The sequence below is a fragment of the Nerophis lumbriciformis genome, linkage group LG23 (genome assembly GCF_033978685.3).
Source record: "Nerophis lumbriciformis linkage group LG23, RoL_Nlum_v2.1, whole genome shotgun sequence".
NCBI lineage: Eukaryota > Metazoa > Chordata > Actinopteri > Syngnathiformes > Syngnathidae > Nerophis > Nerophis lumbriciformis.
In genome coordinates this window covers 30,099,161-30,118,405 of record NC_084570.2, presented here as the reverse complement: position 1 = coordinate 30,118,405, position 19,245 = coordinate 30,099,161, and the positions used below count along the sequence as shown (strand labels likewise).

The 19,245-nt window shown below is 37.9% G+C and overlaps 1 protein-coding gene across 3 annotated transcripts in view; it reads right to left on the bottom strand.

The window, feature by feature from the left end:
- The window catches only part of inpp1 (inositol polyphosphate-1-phosphatase), a 40,289-nt gene that overhangs the window by 16,456 nt on the left and 4,588 nt on the right, over positions 1-19,245 (bottom strand). The window contains exons 1-3 of one of the 3 annotated variants that reach the window (XM_061984801.1): positions 16,255-16,474; positions 9,682-9,887; positions 8,355-8,415 (exon numbers count right to left, since the gene is read on the bottom strand). In XM_061984801.1, coding sequence (XP_061840785.1) covers positions 8,355-8,415; positions 9,682-9,885 — 265 coding nt within the window. In that variant the 5' untranslated portion in view covers positions 9,886-9,887; positions 16,255-16,474. Of the gene's footprint in view, positions 1-8,354; positions 8,416-9,681; positions 9,888-15,793; positions 15,907-16,254; positions 16,475-19,245 lie in introns of those variants that run through there. The other 2 variants (XM_061984802.1, XM_061984800.1) reach the window with 2 other exon arrangements.

The window sequence follows — 19,245 nt, the reverse complement described above, 5'->3', positions numbered from 1 at the left end:
GTTATAACAGTTTTTTTGATTTATTATTGAACTTGATGCAAGTTATAACAGTGTTTTTGATTTATTATTGAACGTGATGCAAGTTATAACACTTTTTTTGATTTATTATTGAACTTGATGCAAGTTATAATACTTTTGTTTTATTTATTATTGAACTTGATGGAAGTTATTTTATTTATTATTGAACTTGATGCAAGTTATACCACAGCTGCACAGTTATTTTATTTATTATTGAACTTGATGCAAGTTATACCACAGCTGCACAGTTATTTTATTTATTATTGAACGTAATGTTATTTTATGTTATTGAGTTCGAATGTATACAACTTGATGTTCAATAAATTTTAAAATGTTAAAGCTTGGCATTAGCGCTCTGTTGGGGCGATGGGGGCAGGTGGGGCTTGAAAACTCCCCCTTGTCCAAAGTGGGGGATGACAAAAAAAGTTTGAGAACCACTGCGTTAAACCAATAATGGTAACACAAGCTAGCCAACAGTGTTACTGGCACATTTTTTGATTTGGCAAATGTAACTGAGGAAGTAGCAAGCAGCACCTTTAAGTATCCAGAGCAATATTATTATATAACACATTTTTTTTCTGCCAAAAAGTATTGTGTGGGTATTTATTTATCGTATTTATTTTTGTTTTACGTGTGTACGAGTACTTTTTGAACACATTTAACAATACCGTAATAATAATGACCAATCAGTTTAGTGACAATAACATGATATGAAATTCCTTACATGACAGCATGATGAGGTTTCACTTTTTTTTTTTTGCTTTGTTTGATCAATCAGGCATGGACTTTTCACGTGTAGTGGGCCCAGCTTTCCTTTAATTAGAAGTTTTATTAATTATACTCGCTGAGGTAGTTTTACTTTTTAGCAAAAGCGGATATATATATATATATATATATATATATATATATATATATACCGTATTTTTCGGACTGTAAGTCGCAGTTTTTTTCCATAGTTTGGCCGTGGGTACGATGTATACTCCGGAGCAACTTATGTGTGAAATTATTAACACATTACCGTAAAATATCAAATAATATTATTTATCTCATTCGCGTAAGTGACTAAGCAAATGGCAGTAATCGTCACTCACACGTCAACCAATAAGAATTCGGCGAGGGAGGGTCATGGCAGAAGTGCATTGTGGGTCATGGTATGCTAACTGCTATATGCTATACGCTACTGCCGGAGCTATTAAAATGGATCACATCAACATTGGCGGTAACTTATAAAAACTGAGAAGGGCTGAACTAAAATGGCACCGAAAAGGAAATCATATACTGCAGATTACAAGCTGGACGTAGTGAAATATGCAGCAGAGGACGGCAATCGAGCAGCAGAAAGAAAGGATGCTAGCGGGGCGCATACCATAGGCGACACCGGGGAGGAAGATTTCATCGGATTTAGCGATCGGGAGTGACAGATTGTTTGGTAAACGTATAGCATGTTCTATATGTTATAGTTATTTGAATGACTCTTGCCATGATGTGTTGCGTTAACATACCAGACACGTTCTCAGTTAGTTATTTATGCCTCATATGACGTACACTTATTCAGCCCCCCCTCCACATCCCACACTCCGGATTGTAAATAATTCAATATATATATACCCTGATGATTATCTTGTGTGATGACTGTATTATGATGATAGTATATATCTGTATCATGAATCAATTTAAGTGGACCCCGACTTAAACAAGTTGAAAAACTTATTCGGGCGTTACCATTTACTGGTCAATTGTACGGAATATGTACTTCACTGTGCAATCTACTAATAAAAGTTTCAATCAATCAATCAAAAGCCTGTTGTTCACTATTCTTTATTTATTTTAAATTGCCTTTCAAATGTCTATTCTTGATGTTGGATTTTATCAAATACATTTCCCCCAAAAATGCGACTTATACTCCAGTGCGACATACATATGATTTTTTCCTTCTTTATTGTGCATTTTCGGCGGGTGCGACGTGTACTCCGGAGCGACTTATAGTCCGAAAAATACGGTATATATATCAGTGTTTCCCCCAGAAAATGTGTTAGTTAAGGTGGTGTCTCTCCAGGGGGAGGGAGGGGGTGGGTGGGTGTAAGGAACAGCGTAACTCGGGCTGTCGCCATCACGTCTCCATCTCATCGCTGTCACCACAGCCTGGGGGGACAATAGACTACAGACTGTGGTGAAGTAAGCCGGCTTCGTCGCGTGAGGAAGCCTACAATTTTTGGTTGTGTTTTCCGCTCCATATGCTGAATGCCGATATATACCATATATATCTCGATATTTTTTCCGTAAAGTAAAAACAATACACAAAACAGTCCTAGTTACCTGAGATACTAAGTATGTCATTATTATGAATTAGTAAGTCAATATTTTGACTTACTAATTTATTAAGTCAAAACAATGACAAAATAATGACTTACTAAGTCAAAATAATGACTTAATAAGTCAAACTAATGTTTGCAATAAGCGTTTGAAAAAAAAGAGTTAAAAGTGGGGCCACATGCTGTCATCCGCTCAACACATCATGCTTAATTTATTACAGCATTTGGGAAGCCTGTAGTTGATTTTTATTATGAACATGTTATATTTTTATCAACATGTGATAGCAGGGACCCTGCCATTCAAAACTAAGCTACTACATTACTAATGATTCATTTAACCATAGCTGAAAAAATAGTACAATAGCAATAGGAGAGACTATTCATGCCTGAACACCATAGAGTTCATGTAGGCTTTATGATGTAGTTACATTATTATATTAACTATCAGAGACAGCTTCAGGAAACTCTTCATTTAACATAATGTCCTTTTTGCTGCTTCAACACAGCTCAATCAACACAGAAAAAGATAATGTGAAATAACTTAGTTGTTAACTTTCTCTCAGACAGACAGGGATTTGCTGTCCGTTACACACGCACACACACCGCACAGTGAGCTAACGTTACACTAAAAGCTAATTAGCCATCACCTCAAGGACTGCGAGCGAGGTGAGCTGCCGCTTATGTTTCTAGGACGTCAACGGGCTCATAGTAATGTTACAAGTAGTTGACTTTGAAGTGTTTATTATAATTTGGGGAGATTTCGCTGCATTATGCTTACCTGCTAAACACCTTTCTGCTCACCACACCATCTCTCCGCTCTGCCTGCCTGAGCACTGAATATAACCTGCATGCGCTCTGAATACGCACTGCTGATTGGCTGTTACCGCTCTGCGTGTAACCAATCAGATGGCTCTGTGGGTGGGACAATGCTTGGTGCTGCAGAGACGTACTGACAGAGGCAGAGGCAGAACTAAGCGGAGCAGCTTGTTAAGACTTTAGTTTAGGCGGTGGCGCTTTGTGGTTAAGGCGGCCGCCTTAAAAACAAAGCGCTGCGGGAAACCCTGATAGGTATATATACTGTATATACACACATTATAAATTGTATATGTACACAGATATACATATATACACACACACGTATATATATATATATATATATATATATTTATATATATATATACACACATATATATATATATATTTATATACATATATATACATATACACACACACTCACAGTACATATATACAGTCGTGCTCATAAGTTTACATACCCTGGGAGAATTTATGATTTCTTGGCCATTCTTCAGAGAATATGAATGATAACACAAAAACCTTAATTCCACTTAGCTTAATGGTTGTGTGAAGCTATTCATTGGCAAACAACTGTGTATACTCTTTTTAAATCAAATGACAAAAGAAAGTACCCAAATGACCCTGATCAAAAGTTTACATACCCCAGTGACTTTGATCTGATAAGATGTACAAAAGTTGACACAAACAGGTTTGAATGGCTAATCAAGGTTCCAATCCTCACCTGTGACCTGCTTGTTTGTAATTAATGTGTGTGTATAAAAGGGCAGTGAGTTTCTGGGCTTCTGACAGACCATTGCATCTTTCATCCAGTGCTGCACACATGTTTCTGGATTCTGAGTAATGGGGAAGGCAAAATAATTGTCAAAGGATCTGCGAGAAAAGGTAATTGAACTGCATAAAACAGGAAAGGGGTATAAAAAGATATCCAAGGAATTCAGAATGCCAATCAGCAGTGTTCAAACGCTGATTAAGAAGTGGAAAATGAGGGATTCAAGTAGACCAGCAAAGATTTCAGCCACAACAGCCAGAAAAATTGTTCGAGATGCAAAGAAAAATCCACAAATAACTTCAGCTGAAATACAGGACTCTGAAAAATTGTGGTGTGGCTGTTTCAAGATGCACAATAACGAGGCACTTGAAGAAAAATGGGCTGCATGGTCGAGTCGCCAGAAGAAAGCCATTTCTGCGTAAATGTCCCAAAGTATCCCGCTTTCATTACGCCAAACAGCACAGAGACAAGCCTCAAAACTTCTGGAACAAAGTAATTTGGAGTGATGAGACCAAAATTTAACTTTTTGGCCACTCGACCACGCAGCCCATTTTTCTTCAAGTGCCTCCTTATTGTGCATCTTGAAACAGCCACACCACAATTTTTCAGAGAGTCCTGTATTTCAACTGAAGTTATTTGTGGATTTTTCTTTGCATCTCGAACAATTTCTCTGGCAGTTGTGGCTGAAATCTTTGCTGGTCTACCTGAATCCCTCATTTTCCACTTCTTAATCAGCGTTTGAATAAATAATAAATGATAAATGGGTTATACTTGTATAGCGCTTTTCTACCTTCAAGGTACTCAAAGCGCTTTGACAGTATTTCCACATTCACCCATTCACACACTGATGGCGGGAGCTGCCATGCAAGGCGCTAACCAGCAGCCATCAGGAGCAAGGGGTGAAGTGTCTTGCCCAAGTACACAACTGACGTGACTAGGATGGTAGAAGGTGGGGATTGAACCCCAGTAACCAGCAACCCTCCGATTGCTGGCACGGCCACTCTACCAACTTTGCCACGCCGTCCCCTGAACACTGCTGATTGGTATTCTTAATTCCTTGGATATCTTTTTATACCCCTTTCCTGTTTTATACAGTTCAATTACCTTTTCTCGCAGATTCTTTGACAATTATTTAGCCTTCCCCATTACTCAGAATCCAGAAACATCTGTGCAGCACTGGATGAAAGATGCAATGGTCTGTCAGAAGCCCAGAAACTCACTGACCTTTTATACACACACATTAATTACAAACAAACAGGTCACAGGTGAGGATTGGAACCTTGATTAGCCATTCAAACCTGTTTGTGTCAACTTTTGTGCATGTTATCAGATCAAAGTCAGTGGGGTATGTAAACTTTTGATCAGGGTCATTTGGGTACTTTCTGTTGTCATTTTGATTTAAAAAGAGTAAACACAGTTGTTTGCCAATAAATAGCTTCACACAACCATTAAGCATGAGTGGAAGAAAGGTTTTTGTGTTGTCATTCATATTCTCTGAAGAATGGCCAAGAAATCATAAATTCTCCCAGGGTATGTTAACTTATGAGCACAACTGTATATATACACACTCACAGTGGGACACGCGGTAGGAAATGGATGGATGGAGTATATATATATATATATATGTATATATATATTAGGGGTGTAACGGTATGTGTATTTTTATTGAACCGTTTCGGTACGGGGGTTCCGGTTCGGTTCGGAGGTGTACCGAACGAGTTTCCACACGGACATATTAAGTGGCGTAACGCATGTTGTGTAAACAATGCACACTGAGGCACAACACACGGCATGCTAGCAGCTAACGGGCTACGATAGACTGACCATACGTCCTCTTTTCACCGGACATGTCCTCTTTTGCGGGGCTGTCAGGGCGGAGTTTCTTAAATGCCTCAAATGTCCGGCATTTTGAGTTAGGGTTGCGTGTATTTTCAATGTACATTCAGGGTTAAGAAGGGGTTAAAAACAAAACAAATTGTGCGCACAGCAGCATTCGTGAGGGAGGGGCAGAGACAGAGAGAGCGAGAGAGTTATGATAAACGCGCATGCGTCGCCAGGCTCTGCTTTTTATCCATAGATTTATCATTGATATTAAAAAACAAATTGATTAAGAAATGTACAACAACAAAAAAGATTTCGGGTCTTAAAAAACATTTTTCCAAGAATTGAATTGTGTAAAGTCATCTTATATTCAGGACTTCGACACCATTCTGCAAAAAATGGCAAAATGACAATTTTCTGAGGAAGTGAAAGTATGCCAACGACAGTGGGGGGAGCTGGGTCTTTGAAGAATTAAGCATTTATTTGAAAAAAAAAATGTATGTGATGTAAATATGAAACAAAACAGCGATTTTTGTGCAGTCGTAACATAGTGTTTATTTTATATGGGTTATTTTTTCCTTGAACTTTCACATTTGTGTACCATAAAACAATGAATAACTTATAACATGTCATTTAATTGTGTGAATGCTCCAAAGCAAGGTTTTCTACACCAAAATTCATCTATTTATTATTCAACTTCTTCAACTCCTTCTTCTCCAGATGTTGGCGCGATCTATCTTCCACATTTTTCATCCGATTCAAACCATTCCAACTTCAAACTGTTCAGCCTATTCTGGAATCGCGGGTTTTCCCTTGAAAAATTCAAAAAATTCCCAGAATTCCAGGTTTTCCGGGACATTTTTTCCATTCAAAATGAATTGGCCATTTTTCAAACTTCCACTATTTCGACAAACCATTGCACCTTCAACACATTCCACTCATCCTGGACATTCAAACTATCATTTTTCCAAGTTCAAAAAAATTCCAGGAAGTCCCACCATTTCCGTTTTTTCATACCATTTTTCGACCCTTTTTTCTGGCGATACTCCTTCCACATTTTTCAACCCACTTAAACTGTTCCACCATTCAAATATTCCTCTTAAACAGGACAAAAAAAGAAGTTGTTTTTCAAACTGGAAAAATTCCCGGTTTTCCCGAAAATCCAGAATAAAATTTCTCAATTAAAAATGTTTTTACTTCAACTTTTCTCGACCGATTTGAAAAATTCCAACACCAACCATTTCAACTCCTTCAGAACATTCAAGTCTTTTAACATCCATCCATCCATCCATTTTCTACCGCTTGTCCCTTTTGGGGTCGCTGGAGCCTATCTCAGCTGCATTCGGGCGGTAGGCGGAACATTTTCGAAAAAATTCAGGCTTTTCCCGAAATTTCCAAATTTCCATGAAACTCCCATTGAAATGAATGGGACATTTTTCAAAGTTCCACAATTCCCACATTTTTCAAATGATTCAAACCATTCCAACTCCAAAATATTCAGCCTGTTCAAAATTGTGTGCTCTCTTTCAACAATTTTAAAACAGTTCTCGGATTTCCAAGAATTCACAATTTTCAGGGACATTTCCCCATTCAAAGTGAATTCTCCATTTTTCAAACTTCCACAATTCCCACATTTTTCAACCGATTCAAAACATTCCACCTTCAATTCAACCCAGACATTCAAACTACCATTTTTCCACGTTCAAAACATTTCCAGGAATTCCTGTTTTTTTTCTAACAATATTTCCAACCTTCTGCGTTTGACTACTCTTTTTCCATCCCATTTCAACTGTTCCACCGTCAAAACATTTTTCTTAATCAGGACATACAGCCAAGTTGGTTTAGGAACTAGAAACATTCCCGGTTTTCCCGAAATTCCATTATACAATTTCTCAATTAAAAAACTGTTACGACTTCAACATTTCTTGACTGATTTAAACAATTCCATCCATCCATCCATTGTCTATCGCTTGTCCCGTTCGGGGTCATTCCAACACCAACCATTTCAGCTCATTCAGGACATTCATGCTCGTAATAATTTTTTTTTTTTTTTAAATCCCGCTTTTACCAAAATTCCAGGAAGATCCCATTGAAATGAATAGGACATTTTTCCAAGTTGCACATTTCCCACATCTTTCAACCTATTCAAACCAGTCCACTTATCCAACTAACACTCTCCCAAGTTCCAAACCTAATTCCGTTTTTCCTGGAAATTCAAACTCTTCAACATTTAAACAATAGCTAAACTATTCTTACATTCATACTACATTCTGTCAGCATTTCAGTTCAACTTCAGCATTGGAGCATTCACACCTCATCTAGTTAGTGTGGTCAAGTGATTAAAAACCCTTTCTAATTCTAATGAATATCTTTTTTTATATCTCACCTAAAAATGTTCTGAAAAAGCCCTCAACTTAAGGTATTTATTTAAATTCATTACAATATTGTGGCATGTCAAAAGATAAATACGTAAGCAAAAAAGAGACTTTATGAAGTAATTTATTATTTATTTATTGTTGGGCGATGTAATTTTTTTCATATTAGTGGATAATTAGATGTTAAACTTCGTAGTTTTGAATGTAATGTACGTGAGGCGCCATAGATGTGATGATAATTACCAAGTCCGTTTTCAAACTTGTTGGATTCTTCCCCATGAATGAAGTCCACCATCTCAGGGAACTGAACACAAAACACCAAGAGGACACGAATGAGCAAAACCACATACGCACTATTCGATCGTGACGCACCGCCACGGCAAAATATATCCCGCCACACCTTAAAAATGAGTTTTTTTTATGTGGAAACAATATAATGTAATAATATATTGTATTGTAGCGTCCAGAAGGAAAGACACAAAGTCTGAAGCTCTTTTTAAATGTTATTGCCAACGTTATGCTAACAAACGGCCATATTTAAACACATTCCCTCCCGTGCACACAAGTCTTTGGACACAAGAGTCTGTAAACTCCAGCACAGTCTACAATAACACCAGAAAGATACCTTGTTGCTAGTCGTTTCTAGTAAATATAAAGCCACTAAAAGGGTTAGAAAAGTCTCTAGAGTTTTGAAAATTTAAATAAACAACAATTATTGAAACATATTATGTAAGACAAATATATGTTAATACTAATTATTTATAACACAGTTTTGCTTTACATGTGTGTATATTTGTCTTTTTGCCTTTTTTATGAAAATATATATATTAGAGCCGTGAATCTTTGGCCACCACACGATTCCATTAGATTTTTGGGTTAAAGATTCGATTCAGAATCGATTCTCAATTCAAAACGATTCTCAATTCAAAATCAAGACTTTTTTTTTTTTTTTCTTACAATGGGTGCCAGTTCTTTGATTAACTACATTCCTCCGTAAAATAGATAAACAGCTCTGATCAATTTATATATTACTTAAAATAAATCTGGTTTTGTTGAATAAAATGTTACCAAACATTTAATAAAGTCAAATACAAAAAAGGCAACAAAAAGTATCCAACATTTCTCTTTTCTAAAGTAAATGTGTACAGCAGATATATATCATCTACATCAAGAATATGATTTGTCTGAGTGGCTGCACAGGACATATTAAAAAAAAAAAAAAAACCTACAAAAAAATAAAATAAAAATAAAAAATAAAAAATAAAAAAAATAAAAAACAAAAAAATAAAAAATAAAAAAAATAAAAAAATAAAAAATAATAATAATAAAATATATATATATATATATATATATATATATATATATATATAAATAAATATATATATATATATATGTTTTTTTTTAATTGATAAAGTACTAATAAAAATCCCGATTAATCTGCCTTTTTTTTTTTGACACCCCTAATATGCATCATAGCAAATGAAATGATGACATCATATTGACCCCACCACGACAGGTACCTTGGACAAACCCTGTTATGAACCAAGCCAGGTGCCCTCTCCCTTTGTACCTGAGCACCGACGTCATGCCGGATCACCTCCTGGATAACGACGTCCGCCAGCGTCTTGAAGTCCTGCACAAACTTCTTATTCTTATCGTCTCCGGTCTTCTCCTGGACCAGGAGCGCAAAGAGAGGAGCCTCCTGCCGGCAGACGCGAGCGACGTTGGCGGCTTTCTCAGACACTCGCAGCAGGAGCTTCAGCAGGTCAGCCATGCCTGGATGCAAAAGGAGCAGGTTGTCATCAGAATAGAGGACAGTGTTCCGGTGAGGCTTGCATTGGTGCTAATTATAGCCTCCAGTGATTAAAGTGGGGGAAAGGATTGGATGTGGGTCATTGCAGCGCTAAACCTACAACTAGGGCTGGGCGATATGGCCTTTTTTTAATATCTCGAAATTTTTAGGCCATATCGCGATACACGATATATACTGCGATATTTTGCCTTAACCTTGAATGAACACTTGATGCATATAATCACACCAGTATGATGATTCTATGTGTCTACATTAAAACATTCTTGTTCATACTGCATTAATATATGCTCATTTTAAACTTTCATGCAGAGAGGGAAATCACAACTAAGTCAATTTACCAAAACTGTATTTATTAAACAGTTATTAAGCAGTTGCACAAACATTCATGTCATTTCAAAACAGAAAGTGCAAGATTGTCAGAGACATTTTAAAACAAGCTATTAGTGCACTTTTGTGCATGATGTCCTCAAGATGACAAATCAAAACAACACTAAATTAAAGTGCACTTTTTGTACAGAACGCCACTACAATAGTTTAAAACAAATAAAGTGCACTTTTGTGCATGATGTCACACAAGATATTTCAATAACTGTCAAATAAAAATTAGCTGCATAATAGGAAATCAAATTGTGTACGTCCTTCGCTATGTGGTAGATTCCGGCGGACGTTATCTCCTTATGTCGTTTTTTTTTTTCATACGGTGTTGATGTGGAAATGGTTGCCTCAGCATTTTGTTGGTGTGGCACCGAACGGAGATGTTGACGTGCGGAGTAAGCACTGTTCATTCTTGAGCGGGTGACTTTTCAAATGATGCTACATATTAGCAGTAATGCTACTTTTTATAGCAACGCTTTCGCCCCACACTTGACAAATTACGGTTGTCTGTTCGACATATTCCCACTTGAAGCCAAACCACCGCCAGACGATGGACCCCCTGCTGTTTTGGGGGGGAATTAATTCTTCCTTCATTTGTTACCAGATTCGCACCTTCTTTCTCTCGTATTACCACTAGCATCACAGCTAACGTTACCCATGCTGCTACCTCTTTGCTGCGCGAGGGCGTATACGTATGTGACGTATGTCGTGACCGTATGTGACGTATGTAAGAAGGTGTGCTTGCTGTCTGTGAGAAGGAGACACAGGAAAGAGCGAGGAGAGTCTGTAGTGTAATGCCAGCAGCTAAAAGCAACTGCGTGAGAACGTATACTGGAATATCACGATATAGTCATTTTCTATATCGCCCAGCCCTACCTACAACCCATCTCGAAGGACTTAAAGATGTCTTCCGGTTTTAACTGCGATTGAAAACATCACTTTCACTTCGTTTCCATGCACTAAATTAGTCTGATTTCTCAAATAGTTTTTTTTTTGTCCAAGTGTCCATGCACCCTCTCTAATGTGACTATGGGTCATACGCCATGTGCCTCCCGTACACTGGGGGGGCGCTTATTTCCTTTTTAGCGCGTTTAATTTATTTATTTTCCGGTTGACCTATACAACGCCAGGGCTATTCAACGACATCATGAAGAGGGCCGCAGTTTCAAGAGTCCAAGGACTCAGCGGCCGGACATCAAAATTTGGATGTTTCATCAATTCGTTAATTGCAAAGTAAAACCATTGGCTTTCACAATGCACTGTCCAGGGCTCGAATTTAACCACGGCAACTGCGGCAATTGCCGCGACAGCCCTCTCATTTGCCGTAATGCCCTAAAAGAATTGACCAACATTTGCGGCAACTACTTGCAGTGACCGCCGTTTACTTTTTACTTGTCAATGGACAAGGTGTATAATGGTCAACGTAGGGCTGGGCGATATATCGAATATACTCGATATATCGCGGGTTTGTCTCTGTGTGATATAGAAAATGACTATATCGTGATATTCGACTATACGTTCTCACGCAGTTGCTTTTAGCTGTTACACTACAGGCGTTTCTCACTCTCTTGTCTCTCCTTCTCACAGAGACAAAAAACAAGCGCACCTTCAAACATACGTCACATACTGTTGCCCGTGCAACGTCATACGCCCTCGCGAAGCAGACGGGTAACAGCATAGGTAAAGTTAACTGTGATGCTAGCGGTGCGGTGCGAGTGGTAATACGAGAGAAAGAAGATGCGAATCTGGTAACAAATGAAGGAATAATTAATTCCCAGGAAAAACAGAACGGGGTCTATCGTCTGGCGGTGGTTTGGCTTCAAGCGGGAAGATGTTTAACAGACAACCGTAATATGTCAAGTATGCGGCATAGGCGTTGCTACAAAAAGTAGCATTACTGCTAATTTGTAGCATCATTTGAAAAAACATCCGATAAAGAATAAGGATAGCATGTCAACATCTCGGCCGGTCCCACACCAACAAAATGCCGAAGCAACCATTTCCAGATCAACACTGTATGAAAAAATAGTCAACAACTGAAGGAGATGACGTCCGCAGTAACCTATCACATAGTGAAGGACATACACTATTTGATTTCCTAATTTTTATTTGACAGTTATTGAAATATCTTGTGTGACATCATGCACAAAAGTGCACTTTATTTGTTTTAAACTATTGTAGTGGCGTTCTGTACAAAAAGTGCACTTTAATTTAGTGTTGTTTTGATATGTTATCCTAGTGACATCATGCACAAAAGTGCACTCATAGCTTGTTTTAAAATGTCTCTGACAATCTTGCACTTTCTGTTTGGAAATGACATGAATGTTTGTGCCACTGCTTAATAACTGTTTAAGAAGTACAGTTTTGGTAAATTGACTTAGCTGTGATTTCCCTCTCTACATGAAAGTTTAAAATGAGCATATATTAATGCAGTATGAACAAGAATGTTTTAATGTAGACACATATAATCATCATACTGGTGTGATTATATGCATCAAGTGTTCATTCAAGGCTAAGGCAAAATATTTAGATGTATATCGTGTATCGTGACATGGCCTAAAAATATCGAGATATTAATAAAAGGCCATATCGCCCAGCACTACCATGCACCCTCTCTAATGCTTTATAGCCCTCTGCTGGTCAAATTTAGGACTACATATATTAAAAGAGATTTAATCGCCAGAGTTAAACAGCCAAAAACAACACGACCACGGATACAAAAGACATCACCTAGTCGTCAATTTCAATACAGTCATACTTTGTTGTCCAGTCGCCGTTAAAAGTCTGATTTTTGCGATTTGTTTAGATTTTTCTCAGGGTCGAAAGTGCCATCTTCTTCTATTCAACAGCTGCTGCTTCATTGTGACACACATGCTTCGCTGTTGCCCCCTGCGGGGTGGCGGGAGTACTGCATACACAAGCATCCCTGTTTTGAATGGTTTCATGCCAAGAGATGGCATTAAATGGGTTATACTTGTATAGCGCTTTTCTACCTTCAAGGTACTCAAAGCGCTTTGACAGTATTACCACATTCACCCATTCACACACACATTCACACACTGATGGCGGGAGCTGCCATGCAAGGCGCTAACCAGCAGCCATCAGGAGCAAGGGGTGAAGTGTCTTGCCCAAGGACACAACGGACGTGACTAGGATGGTAGAAGTTAGTTAGTGTTCTTTTGTAGTTGCTATGCCTAAATATAACTAGAAGACCTGCTTGTGCAAATAAACTAACGTCATGTCAAGTCCTAGTAATAAATATTGTGATTGTTGCTCCAATCCACCCTATTTTCATTCTCCATTTTCATAACAGAAACTGAAACTTAGTTGTTGTCCAGGAAAGACAAGTGCTTTATTGGACACAGATGGCCACATTATAGCGTCTTTGGTGATATTTGTTAGCATCAAGAAAATATCCTTCATAGTATTAATAAAGTAGATGAATACATCTCTGAATCTTGATATTGCTGGCAAACATGCCTGAACAACAGGGACATCTACAGCTAAATAATGAAACACAATATCAACTTCACAGCATAAAAACAACTGCAGACCTGAAAGTAATATTTGTAGCAGGAAATCATCTGCAAACAAACATATCCTTTTTTGTCATTAGCGTCACGATCACAGCAGCACTTATGTCAATTAAAATATGTTACTTAACGATGCATCAATAAATCCAACTTTGTCTTTCACTGATTAATGTTTCATTTGTGGACCTCTCAGATGTAAACACATGATGTGCTTCCATTATTGTCTTCTCTAAATGCAGTAACTATCAAATGAAATGAGGTAGTAGGGAGTTGAAATCTTTAAAAAATAATTTTTCTTAAGAGTGTAAAAATCCACTCCATTGCATTTAAATTTTTCATGCATAATCGCTTTTATATTTGCCTCTAAACCTTTCAAAATACACCCAAATTTTCATTGATGCAGGTAAATAAACAGTAGCCTAATGGGACTCGAGACCAGCGGTGTCAAAGTCAAGGCCCGCGAATGAATGATCTATGGTGCCCGGGATGATATTTGATTAGTATTAGAACCGGCCGCACCAATACTCCATTCAGTATTAGCACTAGGAATTTTCAAAATAGAGTCTCCATCAAGTCATAAAAATGGGGTCCCACAGTAAATTTTTGGGGTCCCACTTTTTGTAAGCGTTTTGAAAACAAATGATAAATGTATGCATTATCCTGTTATATCTCACATTCTATATTGTGTTTTGGAAAAAGGTTGTCATAAACGTTAATTCGTTAAAAAAATAATACAAAATAAAAAAAATGTATGCACATGTAAATGTATTCAGTTATAAACATTCATTCACTTTCTTATTTCCTTCATGGATCTAAACTTTACCGCTGCCAGTATTTTTTTCTATATTTTTATTGTAATATTTTCAGAATGTGTTTGTTCTATTTTGGGCCAAAGTAAGACAAAGAAAACAATTTGAAGTTGTCTTTATTTTCTTAGTTTTAACGCCACGATTTTAATAGTCAGGCCCGGGTTTGCACAGGTTTATTTTTATCAGTTCTATTCATTTAAAAACATCACCTGAACTTGGTCTTTTCTTGTTTTTTTTGTGTTTCGTAAATTTCATGCGTCTCATTACACGGAAGCCCGTTTCCGCCACGAAAAAAAATCCCAAATGGTAAATTATAATAAGATAAAAAGTCATTATTATGAGATGAAGAATCAACAATATGAGCTAAAAAGTCAAAATCATGGGACAAAAGGTCAAAATTATTGGATAAAATGTCTTAATTTTGAGATAAAAAGTAAAAATTATGACACAAGAAAGTGCTGATTATTAGATAAACAGTCAAAATTATGGGAAAATAAAGTCACACATATGGAAAAAAAGAAAGAATAAAGAATTGTATTCAACAAAACCGGCCGCACTAGTACTCCACTCAGTGTTGGCGCTAGGAATTTTCAAAATAGGGTCCCCATCAAGTCATAAAAATGGGGTCCCACAGTAAATTTTTGGGTCCCACTTTTTTGTATAATGTATTATCCTGATACATCTCACATTCTATATTCTGTTTACAAAATACAAAAGAAAACACATTTGTATACATATTATAAACATTCATTCACTTTCTTCTTTCCTACCGCTGCCGGTATTTTTTTTTTTGTAATATTTTCAAAATGTGTTTGTTCTATTTTGGGCCAAAGTAAGACAAAGAAAGCAATCTGAAGTTGTCTTTATTTTTTTTTAGTTTTAACGCCACGATTTTAATAGTCCAGCCCGCGTGTGCACAGATTTTCCTCCACGCGGCCCCTCAGCTAAAATGAGTTTGACACCCCGGTTCTAGACCATCGTCTGAAACCTGGAGGTGCCTTGAGGTCACGTGATTGCAATGCAGCAAAACGTGTGAGTTCTTAGTGTTTTTAATTTTAATGAATGTGCAAAAAAGCTCTAAAAACGTGTCAACATTGTCATTATGGGGTATTGTGTGTAGAATTTTGAGGACAAAAAAAATGTTCACTGTACCTAGGATTGATTATTCCCAGTGTCCTTGTTCACACCGGCGTGTTGTGCAGCCATAAGCAGCACAATGTGCAGACATTTTAGTTGTTTCGGTTTTCGTTCCCCCACTAACATCGCTCAAAGGGGCGTGTCGAATCTACCTATTCATATCTATAATCATCTGCGTGTTTCCGGTGAGTCTGTTGTTGCCAGATCCCCTAAAGACTCAGATCATACACACTTGAAATAATACCATTGCCAAACATAAAAATAACATATAAAAATACAGCAAAATGTAGATAGAACACAATTGCGAACCTTACTGTTTATTTATGCTTTCAAAAAAACGGAAACAAGCGTCTATACAAGAAACTATGTGTTTATCGTGACTTGAACACGATAATTGCGCTCTTTATCTGGGCGCTCAGTGTGTATGTTAGCTTGTTTCACACTCAGGCAGCAAAGGAATGTGAAAAGCTGCTTACCTATAACCCGGCGTCGCCTCGTCGTCCTGGCTCAAAGTGTCTTTTCCCTGGCCGTGGTTTCGTTACCGAGAGTGGCCGCAGAATTTCAGGTGTGCATTAGTGACACAGCTTTTTAGTGCTCCACTTTCTTGACGTCCGAGGAGCCAGTTTGAGACGAAGGGAGGTGGGCGGTGGTGCGTTCAAGTCCAGACAACCCGGAAGAGGGGCGGGGGTAGGACACAACAGGAAGTGGCGGCGCGCGATGCGTTCAAGTGCAATCCAAGGTTCTAGCTTCATATGATTCTAAATAAAAAAATAGTTTGGATTTATTTCTATCAGTTCTGTTAATTTAAAAACATCACCTGAACTTGGTCTTTTCTTGTTTTTTTTTGTGTTTCATAAATTTCATGCGTCTTTCACGGAAGCCCGTTTCCGCCACTAAAAAAAAATTCCAAATGGTAAATTATAATAAGATAAAAAGACATTATTATGAGATAAAGAGTCAAAATTATGAGCTAAAAAGTCAAAATCATGGGATAAAAAGTGGAAATTATTGGAAAATGTGGACATGATGGTATTTTGAAAAATGTCCCGGAAAACCCATGGAATTCTATGAAATCTTGGAATTTGGGGAATTTGTCAAGGGAAAGCCCGCGAGTCCCGAATACGCTGAACAGTTTGAAGTTGGAACGGTTTGAATGGGAAGAAAAATGTGGACGGTAGAGCGCGACAAAATCTGGAGAAGAAGAAGAACTAGAAGAAGCAATTCCTGAAGGGATTGCGTGTGCACGCTCCAATGCTGAAGTTGAAGTGAAATGCTGACAGAATGTAGTGATAGTGGAAGTTTGAAAAATGGCCAATTAAATTTTGAATAGGGAAAATGCAAAGAAAAAAAAAAGGAATTATGGGAAATCCGGGGATTTCTTTTAGAATTGATGAAGTACACAATTCCTGAACAGGCTGAATATTTCGACTTTGGAACGTTTTGAATCAGAAGAAACATGTGGGAATTGTGGAACTTTGAAGAATGTCACATTGATTTCAATGGGAATTTCAGAAAGAATTGGGAATTTCGGGAAAAGCGGGAATTTTTCCTGTTCGGTTTCATATAATACACCTCACGGTGCAACCTGGACACATCATCAGTGATTCTCCCGGGGTCATAGGGTGTTTCGGGTCTTAATCAAACACCCTCTCCCGGGCAACCCCGCCGAGGGTGATCAGTCCCTCGACTTGTGTCCAGGTAGCGCTCCGCGCCACGCGTCCCCCTCCGACGGTCTGCCCCGGGGTTGCGCCGGTGGTGCTTGGAGGTTCCAGGCACTGTGGGGAGTGTCCGGGCCTGGGTCCTCCTCCGTCTCATCAGGGCCGTACAAGGTACTGGCCCTGTGCGTTGCACCACGGGTTTCCTCAGGCAGCCTATCTTGGTCGTATGTGTCTTCAGGGTTTTTCGCAGCGTTATATGGGTGCTCCCTTGCGGGAGCTGCAGCTTGGGATGCTACCCCTCCCTGCCCCGGTTGCCGTCTTTCCTGGCTGTCATCTGTCTCTCCAGTTGTCACCACTCTTTCGGGGTTGTCATCCAGCCTCTTCTTGGAAGTCAATGGCGATGCCATACTGGATTGGTTTCATCCCGAATAGGCTTAACAGTTTGAAGTTGGAACGGTTTGAATGGGAAGAAAAATGTGGAAGGTAGAGCGTGCCAAAATCTGGAGAAGAAGAAGAACTAGAAGAAGTAATTTCTGAAGGGATTGCGTGTGAATGCTCCAATGCTGAAGTTGAAGTGAAATGCTGACAGAATGTAGTATGAATGTAAGAATAGTTTGAATGTTGGAATGGTTTGAATGTTGAAAAGCTGACTCTGAATTGAAATGCTAATGGAACGCAGGATGAATGTAGAAATGGTTTAAATGTTGAAATTGTTTAAACGTTGAAATGGTTTGAATGTTGCAATGGTTTGAATGTTGAAGAGTTTGAATTTCCAGGAAAACCGGAATTTGGTTTGGAACTTGGGAAATTGTTAGTTTGAATGTTCAGGATGAGTGGAATGTGTTGATGTTAGAATGGTTTGAATAGGTTGAAAAATGTGGGAATTGTGCAACTTGGAAAAATGTCCCATTCATTTTAATAGGAACTTTCTGGAAATTTGGGAACAGCGAGATTTTTTTTTTAAATGATTAGAAGCATGAATGTTCTGAATGAGCTGAATTGGTTGGTGTTGGAATTGTTTAAATCGGTCAAGAAATGTTGAAGTAATAACAGTTTTTTAATCGAAAAATGGTATTATGGAATTCCTGGAATTTCGGGAAAACCGGAAATGTTCTAGTTCCTAATGTAACTTGTTTTTTTTGTCCTGACTAAGAAAAATGTTTTGACAGTGGAACAGTTGAAATGGGATGAAAAAATAAAAATTAGTACGGGTAATCAAACAAAAAAGGTTGGAAATAAGGTTAGAACACCCCCCCCCCCCCCCCCCCCCCCCCCCCAAGAATTCCTGGAGATTTGTGGAACGTGGTAAAATGGTAGTTTGAATGTCCAGGATGAGTTGAATGTGTTGAAGGTGGAATGGTTTGAATCGGTTGAAAAATGTGGGAATTGTGGAAGTTTGAAAAATGGCCAATTCATTTTGAATAGGGAAAATGCAAAAAAAGAAGAAGAAGAAGGAATTATGGAAAAATCCGGGAATTTGTTTTAGAATTGTTGAAGTAGAGCACACAATTCCTGAACAAGCTGAATATTTTGAAGTTGGAACGGTTTGAATCAGATGAAAAATGTGGGAATTGTGGAACTTTGTAGAATGTCCCATTGTTTTCAATGGGAAATTCAGAAAAAAAGGGAATTTGTTAGAAATGTTAAAAAATAAAAAATAAAAAATAAAAAAATAAAAACAATTTGAAAGGTCTAAATGAGTTGAAATGGTTGGTGTTAAAATTTTTCAAATTGGACGAGAAATGTTGTAGTAGTAACATTTTTAATTGAGAAATGGCATTACAGCATTCCTGGAAATTCAGGAAAACC